Below are 21,171 nucleotides of genomic sequence, written 5' to 3'. Positions count from 1 at the left end.
CAATTTGTTGGCACATAATGTTTCATAATATTCTCTTATAATTGTTTGTATTTCTGTGGTATTGGTTGTTATCTCTCTTCTCTCATTTGTGATTTTATCTATCTTGATCCTTTCTCTCTCTCTCTTTTTGATAAGTCTAGCTAGGGGTTTATTAATTTTATTAATTTTTTCAAAGAACCAGCTCCTGTTTTCATTTATCTGTTCTACTGGGGGTTTTTGTTTCTATATTATTTTTTTCTGCTTTAATCTTTATTATTTCCCTTATTCTAGTGACTTTAGTCTTCAATTGTTGTTCTTTTTCCAGCTCCTGTATGTGTAAGGTTAGATTGTATATTTGAGACTTTTCTTGCTTCTTGATGAAGGCCTGTATTGCTATATACTTCCCTCTTATGACTGCTTTTGCTGCATCCCAAAGGTTTGGGGCTGTTGTGTTTTCGTTTTCATTTGCTTCCATGTATTTTTTTATTTCTTCTTTATTTCCTGGTTGACCCATTCATTCTTTAGTAAGATGTTCTTTAACCTCCATGTATTTGTGGTCTTTCTGAATTCTTTCCTGTGGTTGACTTCAAGTTTCATAGCATTGTGGTCAGAAAACACGCATGGTAGAGCTCAATCTTTTTGTAATTGTTGAGGCCTAATTTGTGACCTAACATGTGATCTATTCTGGAGAATGTCCCATGTGCACTCAAGAATGTGTATTCTGCTGCTTACCATGAAATATTCTGAATACACTTGTTAAATCCATCTGGTTCATTTTGCCATTTAAGCCATTATTTCCTATTGATTATCTGCTTAGATGAACTGTCCATTGATGTAAGTGGGGTGTTAAAGTCTCCTACTATTATTGTATTATTATCAATGAGTTCCATTATGGTTGTTATTGTTTTATATATTTGGGTCCTCCCAAGTTGGGGCATAAATATTTAAAATTGTTAGATCTTCTTGTTGGATAGACCCCTTCATTATGATATAGTGGCCTTCTTCATCTCTTGTTACAGTCTTTGATTTAAAATCTAGTTTGTCTGATATAATTATTGCTTTCTTTTGATATCCATTCACATGGAAAATATTTCTCCATCCCCCCACTTTCAATCTGGAGGTGTCTTTAGGTCTAAAATGAGTCTCTTATAGGCAGTACATAGATGGGTCTTGTTTTTTTTTTTTATCTATTCTGACACCCTATGTCTTTTGATTGGAACACTTCATTCATTTACAGTCAGAATAATTATTGATAGATATTAATTTAGTGCCATTTTATTACTTGTTTTGTCACCGTTTTGGGAGATTTCCTCTGTTCCTTTCTAGTCTTAGTCACTTTTGGTCTTTCTTTCCCACTCATGAAGTCCCCTTTAATATTGCTCGCAGGGCTGGTTTAATAGTCACAAACTCCTTTAGTTTTTGTTTGCCTGGGAAACTCTTTATCTCTCCTTCTATTCTAAATGATAGCCCTGCTGGATAGAGTATTCTTGGTTACAAATTTTTCCCATTCAGCACATGGAATATATCACGCGACTTTCTTCTTGCCTACCACATTTCTTTGGAGATATATGCTTCTAACCTTATTTGTCTCCCCTTGTAAGTTAGGGACTTCTTTTGTTTGCTGCTTTTAGGATTTTTTCTTTATGTCTATGTTTTGCAAACTTAACTACAATATGTCTTGGTATTGTCCTGCTTTTTTTGACTTTTATGGGAGTTCTCCTGGATTTGGATGTCTGTTTCTTTCCCTAGATGAGGCATAATTTCCTCAAATAAACCTTCCATCCCCTTTTCTCTCTCTTCCTACTCTGGGACTCCTATGATATGAATGCTATTGTGCTTTATGGAGTCACTGAGTTCCCTAAGTCTACATTTGTGATCTAATATTTTTCTTTCCCTGTTCTTTTCATTATTTCCCATAACTTTATCTTCTATATTGCTTATTTGTTCCTCTCCATCTCCCATCCTTGTGGTCATTACATGAAGTTGGTTTCAAATCTCGGGTATTGCAGTTTTCAGGTCTTTTATCTCTGCAGTAATAGATTCCCTGGTGTCTTTTATGCTTTCCTCAAGCAAGCCCAACTAATATCTTCATGATTGTTGCTTTAAATTCTGGATAAGGCATATTATTTATATCTTTTCAATTAGATCCATAGTCATGACCTTTTCTTTCTTTTGGGATAAATTGCTTCATCCTGGCATTTTTGTCTAGGTCTCTGTCTTCTTCTCTGTGTTAGGAAAGCCTGTTATGTTTCCTGCTCCTGAGAGTAATGATGTAATTAATGTAATGATGTAATTATGAAGAAGAGGTCATATGATGTTCTGGGCCTGGCACTTCAGGAAGGATCTCTGGTGTATGCTTCATGCACTCTGCTCTACCCTCAGGTTTCTCCTTGCCTGCAGTGGAGAGTGTTTGGAGCTTGACCAGAGTGTGGAGAGTTTTAACTAGGCGTGCTCTGGCCTGCTTGTTAAAAGGGAGCTGATGTTATTTCCACTACAGGTGAAGCTTTGCAGAACTCTATGGTCAGTAGACATGGTGCATGCAAGGGTTTGTGCTGGTTTTCTGTGGGAGGGGCCCACTGTGCTGGTTCTTAGGCACACTTGCCAGAGAAAAGCAACACCAGCAGAGCGCAGGGGGTTGGGATTTGGCGTAAGCGGCTTAGGCCACCACTGTTGGCATTGTGCTCTTTACTGAAATTAGTTTATGCTGAGGGGCAGGGGAGAAATATGGCACCAGTCCCCTACCTCATCCCTGGAGAGGGGAGTTCAAGGTGACTGCTGTCAGGGAAGCCCTCCCAGAAGAGCAAATAATTTCCCCCATGCATTGTAGGTGTTTCTCAGGTCACTATTTTCACACTTCCTGCGTCCAGGTTGCTTGCCTCCCTGGAGCAGCATAGCGCACTTTGGGCTCTATCCCGGCCATGTTGGCTGAGTTTTAAGTACTCTTTACACCTAATGTGGGGCTTGAACTCACAACCCCGAGGTCAAGAGCTGTACGCTGTACTGACTGAGCCAGCCAGGTACCCTTTGGCTGAGTTTTAAAACTCCAAATTTTAGGGACATGGTGTGTCAGGGACGTGTACTGGTCTTCTGGGGCAGGGTTCTTGCTGTGCTGTGACTGATGCAGGTTTGACTCAGAAGGGCGGTTGTACCACAGTGCAGGGGCATGGGGTTTGGAGTAAGTCACAGCAAAGAGGCAGTGTCCAGGTTAGCTGCCCTTAGAAGGTGTCTCTGCACCTATGCTGAGGGGTAAAGGAGGGATATGGCACCCACTGGCTCCTTTTTCCCCAGAGAGGTAAAGCTATCTTTTTCAGATATGTTTCAAGAAGGGGGGAACCGTCTCTTTCACTGTGTCTCTGATGATCCACAGATTGGGCCATCTCCAACCCCCCAGCCCCCCACACACACCCAGGTTACCTGCTTGCCTTCTCTACAGGAGGACTGCAGAGCCCTCAGGGCTTTGTATCAGCCATGCCAGAGACCTCTAAGAGAACTCCAGTTTTGGGGCCCCACTGGTTGCAAATACTAACAAAAATCAGTCCTCGTTTTCCCTGTCAGTGTCTTTGGGGAAGTGTTTTCCTTGTGTGATTCCCTGTGCACTCCACTCTCTCTCATCTCTCCCCACAACCAGGGCTTCCTCCCCTCCGCAGCACCCGCAATCCATTTCTTCCCCAAACCACACCTCTGCATTTCCTACCTTCCACGATGTGGCTTCTTCTCTTCCTCTAGTTGTGCAGTTTGTTCTGTCAGTCTTCAGATTGATTTCTTGGGTATTCAGAATTCTGATTTGATTTTTATCTATCTGTGTTCGAGGAACGAGGCAAGCATAGGGTCCTCTTACTGCTATGCCATCTTAGCTCCTCTCTTTACTTTTTGCCCACAAAAATCACACTTCTCTGCATCTACTGTGAAGACATTCTTTCTTTTTTTTTTTTAAGATTTTATTTATTTATTTGACAGAGAGAGAGACAGTGAGAGAGGGAACACAAGCAGGGGGGTTGGGGGGGGGAGAAGCAGGCTTCCCGCGCAGCAGGGAGCCCGATGCGGGGCTCGATCCCAGGACCCTGGGATCATGACCTGAGCCGAAGGCAGCCGCTTAATGACTGAACCACCCAGGCGCCCTGTGAAGATATGCTTTCAAAAATACAAAATAACATATGAACAAATTTACTTATTGCAGCATTAATTGTAATAACAAATTATTAATATCACAAATATCCATTAGTGGAAGATTGGTTCAATGGACTATGGTACAATCTCACATTGGAACTCTGTGCAGCTGTGAAAAAATGGAAAAAAAATCTAAAATCTTATATATAGTGATTTTCATGTCATACTGTCAAGTGAAAAAGATGCAAGGAGCAGAGTGTATAATTTATGCCACTGATTTCGGTAAGAAAGAGGGGAAAATAAGAATATCTATCATCTATCTATCTATCATCTATCTATCTATCTATCTATCTATCTATCTATCTATCTATCTATCTATCTAATCTATCTACTATCATCTATCTAATTTATAATTGCTCATTTCTCAAAGTGAAACACAGGAAGGACAAGCCAGAATCTAAACCAGGACCAACTGGAAAATGTTACCTACAAAATGTTGATAGGAATGAGTGGAGGGGATGAGAATGAGAGCCTGAATTCTCTTTAGTTCTGCTATAATAAGATATATGCATTCCAAAATATCACTGTATTATACAAAATTGCATAATAAAATCCACAGGGCTTTTTGATTTATTATTGCATAATAAAATATGGGGTTAGAGATGCAACACTCAAAAAATTCATCAATGACACAAAAAAAGATAGGAATCCAATTAGAGTGGCAGCACAGTTATACACATGTCAAATGGTTGAGAAATAGCTAAATATTATAACGAACATGGGACTGTACATGAAACAGACCTAAAATTAGCTGGTAGAAGTGAGCATCACAACTCTTGTTCCAAGGAAAGTTGCAACCCTTGATGTGGATGTGTGTGGCTCATAACATGCAGTGACCTGAGGGAGCTGGTAGATGTTTCGGGGGTGTGCATGTATGTTTTTGTTCATTCTTATTCAACCTGGGTCAATTGGGTGAAGTTTCCTGGTGATGATATTGTGCATAAGCAAATTTGCAATATACTCAAATATGTAAATGGTGCTGGAACAAATTAGTATTTTCCAAAGTAAGCATTACACAATTTTCACTGATGAATATTACATATTAAAATATAAAATCATCTCAAAAAGGAGAGAAGGCACTCCTAAAATGTAATACAAAGAAACAAATGCATATGTGTCTCACAGTGATAGCAGAACCATGTGGAGAAAAGCATTATTTTGGGCAATATATGTAAGAAACCTCTCTGGCTGCACATTCTTACTCTACAAAAAATACCTTAAACATTACTTATGGGATACTTATGGATTTACTATTAATATAAATGTTGGTAATACAATTTTGAGACTGTTCTGTTTGTATTATAAAATACAGCAAATCAACTGATGTATTGATGTTATTAGGAACTAGAATTTTTCACGGTAGGGAGAAAAATTTATGAATTTAAAGGAAAATAAGAGAGAAAACCCTTTCTGATTTTGATTTTGAATTGGAAATATTAATGAAATCTTATGCTTGCTAAACCATATATTTCATAATAATTATTTTTTCCTCCACAAAAAGGGTCTAAAAGAATACCTTAGTGGCAATTAGCATACCAGTTTCCTGGATCTTGGTTTCTTTCTTTTTTTTTTTTTAAGATTTTATTTATTTGCGAGAGAATGAGAGACAGAGAGCATGAGAGGGAGGAGGGTCAGAGGGAGAAGCAGACTCCCTGCTGAGCAGGGAGCCTGATGTGGGACTCGATCCCTGGACTCCAGGATCATGACCTGAGCCGAAGGCAGTCGCTTAACCAGCTGAGCCACCCAGGCGCCCTGGATCTTGGTTTCTAATGTAAAATTCCTCATGAAAAGAAACAAGAGTTCTTAGAGAAATGATTGATTTCTAGCCTGAGACAGGAAAGCACACAGTGAGACAGATATCTTGTGCCAGAAAGAAGGTAATATTAAAAAAATGACACAAGATCCATCTGGAAAGGACCCCCTCTTGACAAATTTGATCATTTGAGCACCAGAAAAGAATAATGACAGTAACGGTTATGTACTGAACAACAAAGAAAAATCCATTATTCCAAGTGCACAAAGTATAAACCATAAAGGTTAAGATTCAAATGAGCTCATCAAACCTAAGAGCTTCTGTATATCAAAAGACACCATAAAGAAGTGAAACAACAAGCTTCAAAGTGGATGCTATTTGCTTTATGTGCAACTGACATGACTGGAGTCCCAAATACATTTTAAAAAGTCTAGATATTAATGGAATAAAGAAAACAACCCAATGGTAAACTTAGTTATGAATAAGTAGTTCAGAGATGAGAAAGCACAAATGGTCCATAAACATGTGAAAAGACTTCATATCATTACTAAGTAGTGAAGTGCAAACTAAAGCCTCAGACTTGCTATCACCTATTGACCAGACTGGCAAAGTGAGAGTCTGATAATACAGAGTGTTTTTGAGGATGTGGAGCAATGATACCCCTCACCTGCCGCTCATGGGCGTTCAAATGTGTGCAGTTTCTTTTTTTTTTTTTAAAGATTTTATTTATTTATTTGACAGAGAGAGAGAGATAGCGAGAGCAGGAACACAAGCAGGGGGAGCGGGAGAGAGAGAAGCAGACTTCCTGAAGAGCGGGGAGCCTGATGTAGGGCTCGATCCCAGGACCTGGAATCATGACCTGAGCCGAAGGCAGCCACTTAACAACTGAGCCACCCAAGCGTCCCAATGTGTGCAGTTTCTTTGGAAAATTTACATTACCTACTGAGGCTGATGGCACATTCCCAGTGATTCAACAAAATTCCTGATGCATAAGATTGATAATGGCAACATCGTTCATTGAAGCAAAAAATGGGAAAGACCAATAGTCTATCAATACTAGAACACATCAGTAATTTTTTATGTTCATATAATGGAGTATGGAATAAGAGGAAAACGAAATAACTATATCTTTGGATCAACATATTTGAATTTTGTTAATGGACTAGTGAGTGAAAGAAGCAAGAAAAATACACGCAGTTGAGTCAATTTAAATAAAGCTTAAGAACAGACCATTAAACAATACATTATTTTGGGGTTGCATATGTAGATAATAAAAGATGATACAACTATTGAAAAATCAAGAACATTATGAACACAAAGTCAAGATAGTTATTTCTGGAGAGAGGGAAGTAGAACTGGGCAGGAACTTACAGGAGACTTCAGAGGTCATGGTGTTTTATATATATATATTACATATATGTATATGTGTACATACATGTATATATATTTCTTAGGCTGTATAGTGAATATATGTCTGCTTCTTGTAGACCAAGTGGAAGTATGAATTTTAATTTTTATTTTAGTGGAGAAAAAGCCACTGTAATGATTTACAGTTAAGATAATAGAACAGCAGGGGAGTTTGGGTGGCTCAGTCGGTTAAGCAGATCCTTTCGGCTCAGGTCATGATCCCAGGGTCCTGGGATCCCTGCTCAGCATGGAGTCTGTTTCTCTCTCTCCCTCCCTCTGCCATTCCCCGTGTTCATGCTCTCTCTAGTGTGCTCTCTCTTTCTCTCAAATAAATAAATAAAATCTTACTTTTTTTTTTAATTTTAAGAAAGATAATAGAACAGCAAACAAAAAGTTGTAGTTGATCTGGATAGAATGTCCATACTGGTCACTTTACTTTCCATTTTCAATATGTTTTGTTGTTTGTAATATAAAAGAACAAGCCCTGAGAATAATTATTTATTAATTTCTTGATCTTGATACTTTAAAAAAATATTTTATTTTTTAAGTAATCTCCACACCCAAGGCGGGGATCAAATTTCACAACCCCGAGATCAAGAGTCCCACACTCTACTGACTGAGCCAGCCAGGCACGCTGATCTTGATACTTTTTGATACAGAAATACCATGTCAATTTTCTTTCTAGTTATAATTAGTCATATTCTTTCTAGGTTATAATCAGGAATACTGACAACTAAGATGGGGAGTCAGCTCTTATCCTTAGAAAGTCTTGTAAGTACTTAAAGAAAAAAGTAGCAGCTTTATTACATAAATATAAATTACTTTGAGGCACCTGGGTGGCTCAGTCGGTTAAGTGTCTGACTCTTGATTTTGGTGTAGGTCATGATCTCAGGGTCATGGGAACGAGCCCCATGTCGGGCTCCCCACTCAATGGGAAGTCTGCTTGAGATTCTCTCACTCTCCCTCTGCCCCTCCCTCTGTGCACTCTCTCTCTCTCAAATAAATAAATACATCTTAAAAAAATAAATTATTTTAAAAAAATCTGAAAAACAATGTGCTGCCATTTACCTGTCAGGACGTTAAACTTGCCATGTATGTATCTTTTTAATTTTTTAAAATTTTATTAAAGTATAATTGATACACAAAAAATTACACATAATGTATACATCATGATGAGTTTGGGCATATGCATACACTCATGATACCACCATCACAATCAAGACACTAAACATGACTATCACTTCCAAAAATTTTCCTGTGTTATGTGTGCGTATATGTGTGTGCGCCTGCGTGTGTGTGTTTGTAGTGAAAACACTTAACATGAGATCTATGTCTGTAACATATTTTAATGTGCACAGTATTGCATTTTTAACTAAAGGCACTGTGTTGTACAGCAGATCTTTAGAACTTATTCATCTTGCATAACTGAAACTATATACCTGTTGAACAAGTCTTTATGTCCCCCTCCTTCCTGTTACAGGCAATCATCATTCCATTCTCTGCTTCTGTGATTTTGACTACTTTAGATACCACATATAAGTGGAATCATGCAGTATTTGTCTTTCGTGACTCACTTATTTCACTTAGCATAATGTCTTCTAGCTTCATCCATGTTATTACAAATGGCAGGATTTTCTTCTTTTTTAAGACTAAATAATATTTTGTGTATATACTACATTTTCTTTATCCATTTATTGCTGATAAACATTTGGGTTGTTTCCATATCTTGGCTATTGTGAATAATGTGGCAATGAGCACGTAGATCAAAATCACAATGAGGTATCACGTCACACCTGTCAGGATGGCTATTACAAAAAAATGAAAAGATAACAAGTGTTACTAACTCAAAAAGATAGCAACACCCCCACATCCATAGGTAAATCCTATGAATTCTCATTACGAGGAGAAAATTTTTTCTTTATTATTTTTTTTCTTTAACTTTTTATTGTATTTATATGAGTAGATGGATGTTAACTGAACCTAACATTGCTGGTAATCATTAATCATAATGCAAGGTAATAATTTCAAAATACATGTAAATCAAACTATCATGCTCTACACCTTAAACTTACATAGTGATGCATGTCAATTATTTCTCAATAAAACAGAGGAAAATTTTTAAAAAGAATGGCCTCATTAGTGTCATCAGTATCAGCTAAATATATCTCTTCACAATGAATCTCAGTCTCAATTTGTCATCCCTTTTTACCGGTAGATACGTGGTTTTTACCAAAGCCTTTCCAATATCCTTGGGTTGGAAAGTTGCCTCTGTACTAGTATCTGTGATTCATAATTTGCAGACCTTTTCAGAGAAATAGATGGTCTCCTTCCATTAATTTTCTAAGTATCAGGATGGGTTCCTCCATTATTAGCCTTTACATTGTATCACAGCACGATTTCTGATGAGGGCTCTTTGAATCCACATTCACTAATGTTCTCAGCATGAAATTGGGAGTATATGTTGTTGTTGTTGTTGTTGTTTTGTCTGTGTCAGATTCAATGCTTCCCAAACTTTCTCCAGGCTACTTTTTAGGTGTTATTTCATGGTAAAATAGAGATAAGAGGTTAAAAAAAATGCAGGTCACCTGTCAATCATGCCCCTTACAACACAGTTAATTTCTTTGGTTACAGATTTGGGGTACATTTCAGGCAGGGGTGGCAAAATCTGACCAAGTTTCAAGGTTAAACAGTGCATTTGAAATGGATACTTTATATTTTTTGTTTAGCCAGCCAAATTTTTCCTATTTCAAAAATGTGAGCTATGAGACACAAGCTTGAATGAGTCTGGTGATTTGGGACATAAGTTTGTCTGAAGCTGGGTCCAAAATTGGCACCGGGCAAGCCACATGACAATCAATTTTATAGGAAATCAGAAAGGAGCTATTTCAAAAAAAGGCTAGCCTACAAATTTTAAAATAGAACAGATGGACAGAAAAATAGTACATTATGACCTAGTGAGAAAAAGAGACAGAGAAATTTGCACACTGATTTTTGCAATTCTTGGGACACACTTAGTTGCATTTCTTATGATGGATTTCATGAAATTTTCCTGTATCCTGATTACCAGCACCTCCCCCCCCTTGTTAGAACCTCTTTCAAAATTCTGTTCATTGAAACCAAATGATCTCTGCCTTTGAAATGGGTCTCCCTGTCTTTCCCCCTCAAATCATTTAGTCACCACCATCAAGCTAAGGTTCTGAATACCTGAATTTAGTATTTCTTCTGTCCATTATACTGTTGCCTCCGTCCTTAGAGATTAGAGCCAGAAAATGCTAGCACGGGACGGGACCTTTCTTTCATTTACTTCAACTCCTCCCATTGTCTACAATGTCAGTGACAGATGACAATGATACAGGTAGAACATTTCAATCCTAGAATTGTTTACTCTACCAACCATATGATTACCTCATGTATATTTAATTTTTTTTCTGAAAAAATAATGTGTAGTACTGTCCCTTCCTCACAGTCCTTTGGCCAGCAGCAGCAGCCCCTGAGCCTACATCTATTGTGTGTGATGCCGCACCTTTGTCTGAGTGCCCTCAGTGAGCTGGACTCTCCCCGAGAGCTGCCATCCTCTTTGTGATGCTGCTAGCTATCACTTCCAAGCTGACGCTTTGCTGGAGATTGTGCTGCTCTTAAAGCATTCCCTTTGTTGTTTTGTTCTGTGAGCTCCATGTGTGGCTGCTTGCTCTGCTTCAGCACACTGCACAGCTTCTGTTTGGCATGGCTATTGTCATTTCTGTCCCTCACATGACCAGACTAGGAAGAATGAAGCATATCAGTTGAACTGATCTTATGATTCATGTTCCTACATGATCAGTGAGGATGGCTAAACTTTGTAACTTAAGATCTCTTGTTGAGATTTGGATTTAGTAAATAGCGAGCAAAGTGTCCGAATATCTTTACTCTAGCATCATCTGTATTTGAAAAGAAATATAGCACCAATTGGAAACAGGTTCTGAGTTGTAATGAATATCCAGAGACCAGAGCATCCTGCCATCAATGCCCCAGCCCATCTCACTCTCTGATGGAATGGGGCTGTATTGGGGCAGATAATAGATGGATACAGAGCCAAGGTTTGGCTTACAATGGGTCTGTATGTTCTGTATACCCTCTTGGTGGTCATTTCTGATGTCCCTCAACGTATAATTGTGCCACCCTCACATTGAGCATTTGACCCAGATAGTAAAAGGACATCATAGTGCGGAAGGTTGAGCACAAACCACTGAAACAGCCCTGCACCTGTGCCCTCGAGAAATGCATGCCATCTCTAAGCACTTTAAGGAGCTAAAGGATATAGGAGTGGTGCTCCCCTTCCTGTCTTCAGTTAAGTCATCAATATGGCCCCCAAAAAAACCTCCAGATGAATCCTGAAAGATGACTGCAGGCTACCAGAGACTCCACTGAATAGCAGCCTGATTGCGGCTGCTATCTCAGACATGGTGCTGTGCTAGACTAGATTAATCTGGCCTCAGCTCCTGCTAATGTGGATTTGGCAAATATGTTATTTTGTACTCAGATCAGATAAAACAGATCAGAAACAATTTTCATACACATGAAATGTACAAAATTAGGCATTCACAGTTTTTCTTCAGGGTTCTGTTAACTTATTTGCCCTCTGTCAGAATATAGTCCTAAGATATCTGGACCACCTGGTCGCCCCACAGAACATCACATTGATTTACTACATTGATAACTCTACGATAATTAAGCTGTTGAGCAAGAAGTGGCTAGCAAACTGGGAGCCTTGGTAAGTATGTACATTCCAGAGAATGAGAGATAGGCCAACACGGCAAAGATTCGGGGAGTAGCCCAACACATCAGGATAATTGCTCGCAGTCCTGTGCCCAGGGACTGCAAGGACATACTCTCTAACTTAGAGGATAAATTAATGAATTTTGTGTCTCTTACCACAAAGAAGGAAGCACAATGCCTGGTAGAACCCTTTGGGTTTAAGAGAGAGCATATCCCACACCTGGTGGCATGGAAAGCTCTCACCTTTGAGTGGGTCCTGGGGAAGGAAAGACTCTGCAGCACATCCAGGCTTCCATTAAGGCAATCTTTCTACTTAAGCCATGTGAAAGCCATAGGGCACTCTCCAGTGGGAGAATCATGACACAGACGTATGGGCTTCTGGAGCAAGCCTGTGCCAGACGCAGTGGAGAATTACACACCTTTGAGAAACAATTCCTGGCACGATATTGGACCTTGCCTAGTGATAAAGTACCTGGTAATGGATATCGTGCCTCTGCAACTTTGCCAAACCCACTAAGTCATAAAGACAGGTGAATCCACCAGCTCCATTATGACCATCTGGGAAGATAAAAGCCTACCCCTGGCTTACAAATGGGTTGAATTAATATGTGGATGAAAGCTGAAAATGGCAGCTTCACTCAGGAAAGTCCTTGAAAACAGTGGGAAGTGGAAAACAAAATCCTCCGAATGGACAGAGCTTCAGGTAATCCACCTGGCCATCCAATTTGTGCACACAGAGTTCAGGACGTACAGTGCTCCAAGTAATGTTGAATGCCTTGCTTACAGGGGCTCAAAAGGAAAAAGACTGGAAAAATTTGGATAAGAGGGTTTGATGTACAGGCATGAGGATGGAGATAGGGGAATAAAGCTACAAAGTGGGAATGACTTTGTTTCACATGGCAGTTCTCACAGGAGAGTATCAAGTAATAAGATTTGGCCAGTCAATTTCACCCGGTCTGTGTGATTGCTCACATCAGCACAGGTATGATGAGCACATGGATTCAATTAACTCAGGGGTCACGGTGGGAGTGATGGAGGCTAAGCATGGGTCCAACGGCATGAGATTCCTCTTACCAAGGCTCACGTAGCTGCTGCTGCGACTGAATGTCCACACTGGCAGCAAGAGAGAACAATGCTTGCACTCTAGGTGGAGCTATTTATCAAGGAGCCCAATCGGCCATTTGATGGTGAGTTGAATAAATCAGCTGGTTCCTTTCACCCTGGAAAGAACAAAGACTTGATTTAATAAAAATAAATACATATCATGGGGGAGATTTTTCATTCCTGTTCATAGGACCTCACCAGTACAACTATCCAAGAGTGAATGTAGTGTTTAATTCTCCAGTATGGGATCCCACATAGCACTGGTCAGATCAGAAGACCTTCTTTATAGCAAAGGAAGTGTGGGAGTGGGTCCATAACTATGTGACCCAGTAGTTATATCACATATGCACTTTCAGCTGTTGGCCTGAAAGAGCAGAGGCACGATAGCCTAAAGCACTCTTCTATGAAGATCATGCTTCAACCTCCAAGATGCAGTGTATGCATTGCATCAACAACTTTATACAGTATCATGTAAGAAGAATACTTACATCTGAGAACCAAGGAGTAGAGACAGGAGAAGCTCCACTAATTATCATTCTTCATGACCCACTGGATGTTTATGTCTCCCATCCCCACAACTCTAGGCTCTACGTGGCTGGAAGTCCTAATCCCCAAAGGGTACAAAGTCTTGCCAAGGAAAAATGATGAGAATCCTATTGAGCTACAAGCTATGGTTGAAACCCGGGCACTCAGGCTCTTTGTGCCCAGAGACTGCAGGAAAGGAGGAATCATAATCTTGACAGGAATAATTGACAATAATCACCAAGAGGTGGTAGGGTTTCTGTTGCACAGTGGGATCAGGGAGGAATATGTGTGGCATCTGGTGATCAACCTGGGTGTGTGCTGCTACTCACTTGTCCAATTGTAATGATAAATTAAAAGGGTCAGCAACCACAATGTGAAAAAGTTATGGTAGCCAAGGGTTCAGGGTCTCCAGGGATGGTCCAGATCATACTACCAAGCCAACCATCAAGACCATCAATGGTGGTCTGAGGATGAGGGGAATCCCTAATGGACAGCCGAGGAAGAAGATGATGGGTATCGTTAGATGGGGTCCAAGACCAGCTGCAATAGTAGGGTTATAGTTCATACTACTTACCTCCCTCTCTGTCCTTCCCCTAAAAATAGAGGCCCCTGGAATCCTGGACTAACCTCTCTCAAACGTCTTTGAGGAAACCAAGACAATCAGTTCAAGGGATAGATAAATGTGAACATGGAGATGTACTCAGAATCCACTTAAAAGAAAGATTTGTTGCTCCAGCACATGGGTGTGTTAGCCCTTCTGAGTTTGCCTCAGCTTCAGAGAGCAGTGTAATCCAAGAAAGAGCATGATCTTCCCGGGGTGACCCCACCCCCAATAACTGATTATGAAGGAATTATAAAGGCCTAGCCATTCCCCTTACTGGAAGATATCAGCTCATTACAAGTAATACATACTTCAGAATCCCCTGTGGGGTTAGCTGAGGCTTTGTTGTATCTACACCATTTGATTTCTCTCTCTACCCAGTGCTGTCTTCTCCATATCCACCACAACCATGGGGGCCTTATAATAAGGTTTCCATTTCTAATGTCTACTTTTCACATTTCTAATGATATTCCAGTAAAACTTTTAAAATAGTCATCTTATATGCAAAAGCCTGAAATTGCCACTTAGTGAAGCCAACTATCAGAATTTGAGTTTCTCTTTCTTAGGACAGAATTTAAGATTTAATTTGTGGCCTAACTAGAAAACAAAAAATAAAACAAAGCACCATCTATGGAAAAAAAAAAAAGTCAAATGATGGAAAAATCCTATTGTTTTTCCTCTTGAACTCAAGGTCTTATTTTAAAAATCTGTCGGTCAATAAATACAGTTTGCCTCTGGTAGGGATTTTGACTCCGCAAGGGAATATATTTCACTTATAGTAAATTCAAAAAAATATTCAAAGGTAGTTAGGGTGTGATTACTGTCCTGGGAAATCATAATTCCTGGTTATTTGCAATCTATTTATTGTATTTTTGTGTGGCAATATTGAATAAACTACTGTTGTATACCTCCTAGAGTTTTTATGAGAGACAAATTTAAGATAAGTAGATTGCCATTTCAGGTTAGCTTTTGATTCTGTTTTCTTTTAAATTGATCTTATAATGATAATAGCATTTCTCAAATGGCTGAAGTTAAGTCTTTACATATATTTATTGTTTTTCTTCTTCCTGCAGTCATGATAAAGCACCTATATATTTTATATATAAATTAAGTAGTTTCCATAGAATCCTAAATTGATTGATTCATTTATTTTGCTTCAACAATATTTACTAGGTTCCCACTAGGTGTCAGACCCTTGGCCAGGTGTTAGGGATATAGTTGAATAAGATATGGCAGTTCCCTTAAGGAAATTATTCCCTAAGAAAACATGGTGTGAATGGTTTCTTAAATGGTTTTTATTTTTCTGCCATCATCGTCTTAAATTCAGTTTGTCAGTGTTATGGACTGAATTGTATCTCTCCAAAATGCATATGTTGAAGTCTAATTCCCGATGTGACTCTGTTTGGACACAGGGCATTTAAAGAGGCAATTAAAATTAAGTGAGCTCAAAAAGCTGGGGCCCTAATCCAGCGGGACTTGTGTCCCTATAAGAGGAAGAAATACCAGGGTGCCTGGGTGGCTCAGTTGGTTAAGTGTCTGCCTTTGGCTGAGGTCATGATCCTAAGGTCCTGCAATTGAGCCCTGTGTCAGGCTTCCTGATCAGCGGGGAGTCTGCTTCTCTCTTTTCTTCTGCCTCTCACCAATGCTTGTTCTCTCTCTCAAACAAATAAATAAAATCTTAAAAAAAAAAAAAAGGAAGAAACACCAATAATTCATACACACAGAGGAAAAAGGCTGTGTGAAGACACAGAGAGAAGGTGGCCATCTACAAGCTAAGAAAAGAGGCCTCAGGAGAAACTAAACCTGCTGGAACCTTGATCTTGGTCTTCCAGCCCCCAGAACTATGAGAAAAATGAATTTATGTTGTCTAAATCACCCCATTTGTGGTATTTTGTTTGGGAAGCTGTAGCCCACTAATACTGTCAGATATTCCCTTTTTGCAAATTGAGAATTTACTCTGGTAAAGTGTGATGATATGTGGTCACTTTACCACTAAGAACATCTTCATTTTATTTTATTTATTTATTTTAAAGATTTTATTTATTTATTTGACAGAGAGAGACACAGCGAGAGAAGGAACACAAGCAGGCGGAGTGGGAGAGGGAGAAGCAGGCTTCCCAGCGAGCAGGGAGCCCGATGTGGGGCTCGATCCCAGGACCCTGTTATCATGACCTGAGCCGAAGGCAGACGCTTAATGACTGAGCCACCCAGGTGCCCCAAGAACATCCTCATTTTAAAGCATTGAAAATAAAATCCCACTCGCCCCAAAATATTTTACTCAAATATTCTTTTTCTCCATCACTTTCTTCTCCAGTGCAGGGGGGCAGGGCAGCAGCAGGGAGGGAAACAGGCATGTTCTTTCCTCTACTCCTCCCCTACCTGAGCTTCTGCCCCTCCTCCTCTGCTTAGCTCTGATTCTTATGACCCATCGTGCATTGGGGCCAGAAAAGGGGAGATGAAAGAAGGACAAATGTCACACATCCCTTTCTATCACATCCCATAGTTGAGGCCCTCTCTCCTGGTGCTATAAGGAGTAGCACTGCTGGGCTCTTTGGGGAAACTCAGAACCAGCCCTGGGAATCTCCCAGCTCCCTTGTGATGGACAGTGATAATGTGCTTTCAGTCTGACTTCTGTTAACTTCTCTCATGCCTCTCAAGCAGGCAGTCCTCTTGAACAGGGATCTTTCAACAGGACCTGGTCCTTGCCGTTCTGTGTAGGATCACTTAACTCAGGCAAACTCATATATCCTAGCCCCCCCCCCATCTGTGACTATGTGGGCCCCTCTGCTCCCTCTGCTGTCATCCCCGCCACTCCCTCATGGACAACCCCAGCGGGCAACCACCTTCAGAACCCACCAGGTGAGATGCTGACATTGGGCTTTCTCCTCATCTGTGCCTCCAGTCTCGGGGAAAATACTGCAGGTTCTTTCTGCCAAGAACCCTCAGGCAGTACCAATGGCAGCACCAGGCAGGCCTCCTTGTCTCTGCTGCTCATCAAGCCTCACCTGAAGAGTAAGATGTTAGCCAGACCCTCACTACACAGAACACCTATCTCTACAGGTGACTCCTGCTACTGCCCACACCTCATGTGACTCCAAGTGGCAAAGGTGAAGCACTTTCCTCTTCTTCTTCATAAGAAAGGAGGGAATCAATACCATAGTGTTTCTACTCAAATGCATTCCCTTCAAAGACTCCCCAGCATGAATCTTTAACCTTTTCCGGTATAAGTTGGAGATTTAACTTGGGGATCATTAGTGTAGGAACCATTTTGGCGGCCTCTTGGCAAGACCTTGCATAGACATGTCCAGCATCCCTCTTCAGAATGTCCTTAGCCCGTTCCACCACCAGTGTCTTCAACTTGTATGGCTTAGCTAAAGTTACACAATGAAAAGTCCTGTTTCACATCCTGCTACAATACAACTTAAAAAACCATCATATATTATCCTGACATAAAATGTAGCTATAGTTCCATTTACAAATATAGCCATTAAACTTTGTAGTCAACTTGGAAGAAGCAACTGAAGTGAAACATATACTGAACTTCTGATAATTTCTAAGTACCAAAATCTTTATTTTAAGAAATTAGCTGTTAGAAGTTATCAGGGAAATTTTATATGCTTTTCCTTCATGATATAGAACTGTAAATACATTTTAAGTGGGCATCTAAGCTTTTTATTATTATTTTCTTTGCCTCACATCTCAAGAGGTCTCTCACCCTTCCATGAACTTGGCAGAACACAGAGCAGAGAGCCAAACTATAAAGTGGGCCAGCTCTGTTGATTCCAGTTACAGAAACTTACACAAATATCCTAATCTTCTGAGCCTCCTCACTTTCTTGGCCATGAAAATGGGGAAGAAAACATCTACCTCTCTGGTGTTGTGAGAATTAAATCAGATAATAAATAAAGCTCCTATGGGTACTAGTCGGTTAAGCATCTGCCTTCTGCTCAGGTCATGATCCCAGGGTCCTGGGATCCCTGAGTTGGGCTCTCTGCTCAGTGGGGAGTCTACCTCTCCCTCTTTCTCTGCGATTCCCTCTACCTCTCCCCCTGCTTGTGCTTTTCTCACTCTCTCTGTCAAACAAATAAATAAAATCTTTAAAAATAAATAAATAAATAATAAAACAAGTTCCTAGATCATAGTATGTAAGTCATAAACATCTGGTTATTGACTAAAACCCCCAAGAAAAATTGGGCTGTTCTTCACCTCATAGGCAGATATAGTTAAGGTGTAATAAAGGTGTCCACTCACTAGAGTCCATTCCTGACTTTCTCCACACTAGCCGTCCTTAGTTTCCTGTGCTTTGGCCCAGTCCAGGAATGAACCTCCTCAGCATTTCAGCAACCCAGCTGAGAACCTCAGATCTGCTCCTGAGGCAGTGGGGGTAGACTTGTAAAAGTTCTAAGTATGGAGACAAAGGCCTGATTTTGAACTTTCTTTCTGGCTTCCCAAAACCATGTATATGTGAGTCATCTGATGTCTATGAGCCTCCTATACCTCTCCTGTGAGTACAACATAGAAGGTACAAGAGCATTAAACAATTACATATGCACAATATATGATTAGTACTAGAACTAGCTTTGTAGTCTCAGTAAATAATTTAACCTCTCTAGGCCTATCTCTGCACCTCTTAAATAAGGATAGTAAGCTTGAGGATCTTGACATTATTTTCTACATATTTTATCATTACCTGAAAGGCTACTTTATGAATACCTATTTTGCTGTAAACAAGTGAATGTCATTAGTGGTTTATTGAGATTATACAGGATTGCCTAGTTATTTTCTATTTTAAAAGATACAAGTTGGGATGTACAGTTTAAATTTTTCATTTATTTGATAGTAATTACTACTACTGAATTTTTTATGCCTTAATATAGAGTACAAAAGGGGGAAAAAAGCTTCAAAGATATGTTTCCACAATAGTTCAATAATTAAATTCAGTAAATACTTCTCTTTAATCTTTGTATCTTATCATCTGTGGAAAATAAATCTAAAATACACAACATATTAATTGGATACCAATTATTTCTCATTTATCATTTAGAAATGTGTGAATGTGACTTACTAGTCTATAGGGGGAAAATTTGCCACACAAATTAAGAACTCAAGTATGGAAGTACAGATATCTCTTCAAGATTCTGATTTCAATTCTTTTGGATAAATACCCAGAAATGGAATTGTTGGATCTTATGGTAGTCTTGCTTCTAATCTCTAGAGAAACTTCCACATTGTTTTCCATAGTAGCTACACCATTCTGTAATCTCACCAAGAGTGTATAAAGATTCCTTTTTCTCCACATCCTTGCTAACATTTATCTTTTTCCTCCCAGTTTTACTGAGAAATAATTGACATACATCATTTATATGTTTAAGGCATGCAGCATGATGGTTTGATTTATATATATTGTGACGTGATTACCACAATAGGTTCGGCTAACATCCATCTTCTCATATAGATACAATTTTAAAAGAGAAAGGAAAAAAGGAAAAAAAAAATTCTCCTTGTAACGGGACTCTTAGGATTTACTTTTTTTTTTTTAAAGATTTTATTTATTTATTTGAGACAGAGAGCATGAGAGGGAGGAGGGTCAGAGGGAGAAGCAGACTCCCTGCCGAGCAGGGAGCCCGATGCAGGACTCGATCCCAGGACTCCAGGATCATGACCTGAGCCGAAGGCAGTCGCTTAACCAACTGAGCCACCCAGGCGCCCAGGATTTACTTTCTTAACAACTTTCCCATGTATCACACAGCAGTGTTAGCTCTAGTCACCATGTTGGACATGACATTCCTTAGCACTTATCTCTCTTACATCTGCAAGTTAGTACCTTTTGACCACCTTCCTCCAATCCCCCATCCCTTCACTGTACCTTGCACTAATCTCCAGCGGGGGCTTCATCTCCACTTTTATTTCTTTACCTCTATCTGCACATACCTCTTTTACTTTCATCACTTTGTGGTGATACTGTTCTTGTTTGGCCCAGTTTTCAAAAACTATGGTCATGTTTCAGACATTCCCATTCCTCTTACTATCTCAGGAAAGCCAGACTTTCAGAGGTTTTTCTGAAAGGAGTGGGAATCAATTAATAAAACACTAGATAGATCAGGACATCTAGTGTTTGTAGCTCAATATTCTTCTTCTGTTTGCATAGTGATCAGTAAATAATTGGTCTACAGATAAATGGACTACTACAAAATGCATCTGTGGAAAGTAGGACTGAGAAGTAAGAGTTTTGCTTATTTGCTTTTTCATATACAGTTATAAATTGGGTCTAAGGCAAGGGGATTACTTAAATCCTTTGCATTCCAGTATAACCCTGCTCTACTCAATAGCACAACAAAGGTTAAACATAGTTATAATACCCAGATGGAAGAGGAGTTAGGTGTTCAGATTTAAAATAAGACAAATGGTAGGGATGAGATGAGGTTATCAATAAAATACATTATTAATAATAAACCTCCCTAAATAATCTAGAACACTGAAATTTATTTGTTTTGTCTCCAAAGACTATTGAAATGAAGAGCATTGAAAAATTTATATTACCAATTCCAATTCTTTAAACTAAATTTTGACATAGCAAAGGGATATTTTTTCGGGGCACCTGGGTGGCTCAGTCGTTAAGTATCTGCCTTTGGCTCAGGTCATGATAACAGGGTCCTGGGATTGAGCCCCACATCAGGCTCCTTGCTCAGCAGGAAGCCTGCTTCTCTCTCTCCCTCTGCTTGTACTCTCTCTCTCTCTGTCAAATAAATAAATAAAAACTTAAAAAAAAAAACAAAGGGATATTTTTTCTTCTTGGTATTGAGGTCATGAAATAACTGTATGAAGCCGGATAGTATATTGATTTTGTTAAAGCAGATGGTGGAAGAGGAGGTTATCTGAA

General features: G+C 39.5%; 1 protein-coding gene across 1 annotated transcript in view; it reads right to left on the bottom strand.

The window, feature by feature from the left end:
• LOC123848822 (mitochondrial fission 1 protein-like) overlaps positions 1-20,291 on the bottom strand; it is a 42,061-nt gene extending 21,770 nt beyond the window's left edge. The window contains exons 1-3 of the mRNA XM_064584035.1: positions 20,116-20,291; positions 19,558-19,625; positions 17,505-17,662 (exon numbers count right to left, since the gene is read on the bottom strand). Coding sequence (XP_064440105.1) covers positions 17,505-17,662; positions 19,558-19,625; positions 20,116-20,291 — 402 coding nt within the window. The remainder of the gene's footprint in view (positions 1-17,504; positions 17,663-19,557; positions 19,626-20,115) is intronic.
• Between the last annotated feature and the right edge of the window lie 880 nt (positions 20,292-21,171).

Source organism: Mirounga angustirostris, unplaced genomic scaffold (assembly GCF_029215605.1).
Source record: "Mirounga angustirostris isolate CCGP_5_RB_7025 unplaced genomic scaffold, mMirAng1.0.hap1 SCAF_2, whole genome shotgun sequence".
NCBI classification, from domain to species: Eukaryota; Metazoa; Chordata; class Mammalia; order Carnivora; family Phocidae; genus Mirounga; species Mirounga angustirostris.
Note: the sequence above shows the minus strand (reverse complement) of the source record. Positions and strands in the feature narration are given on the sequence as shown.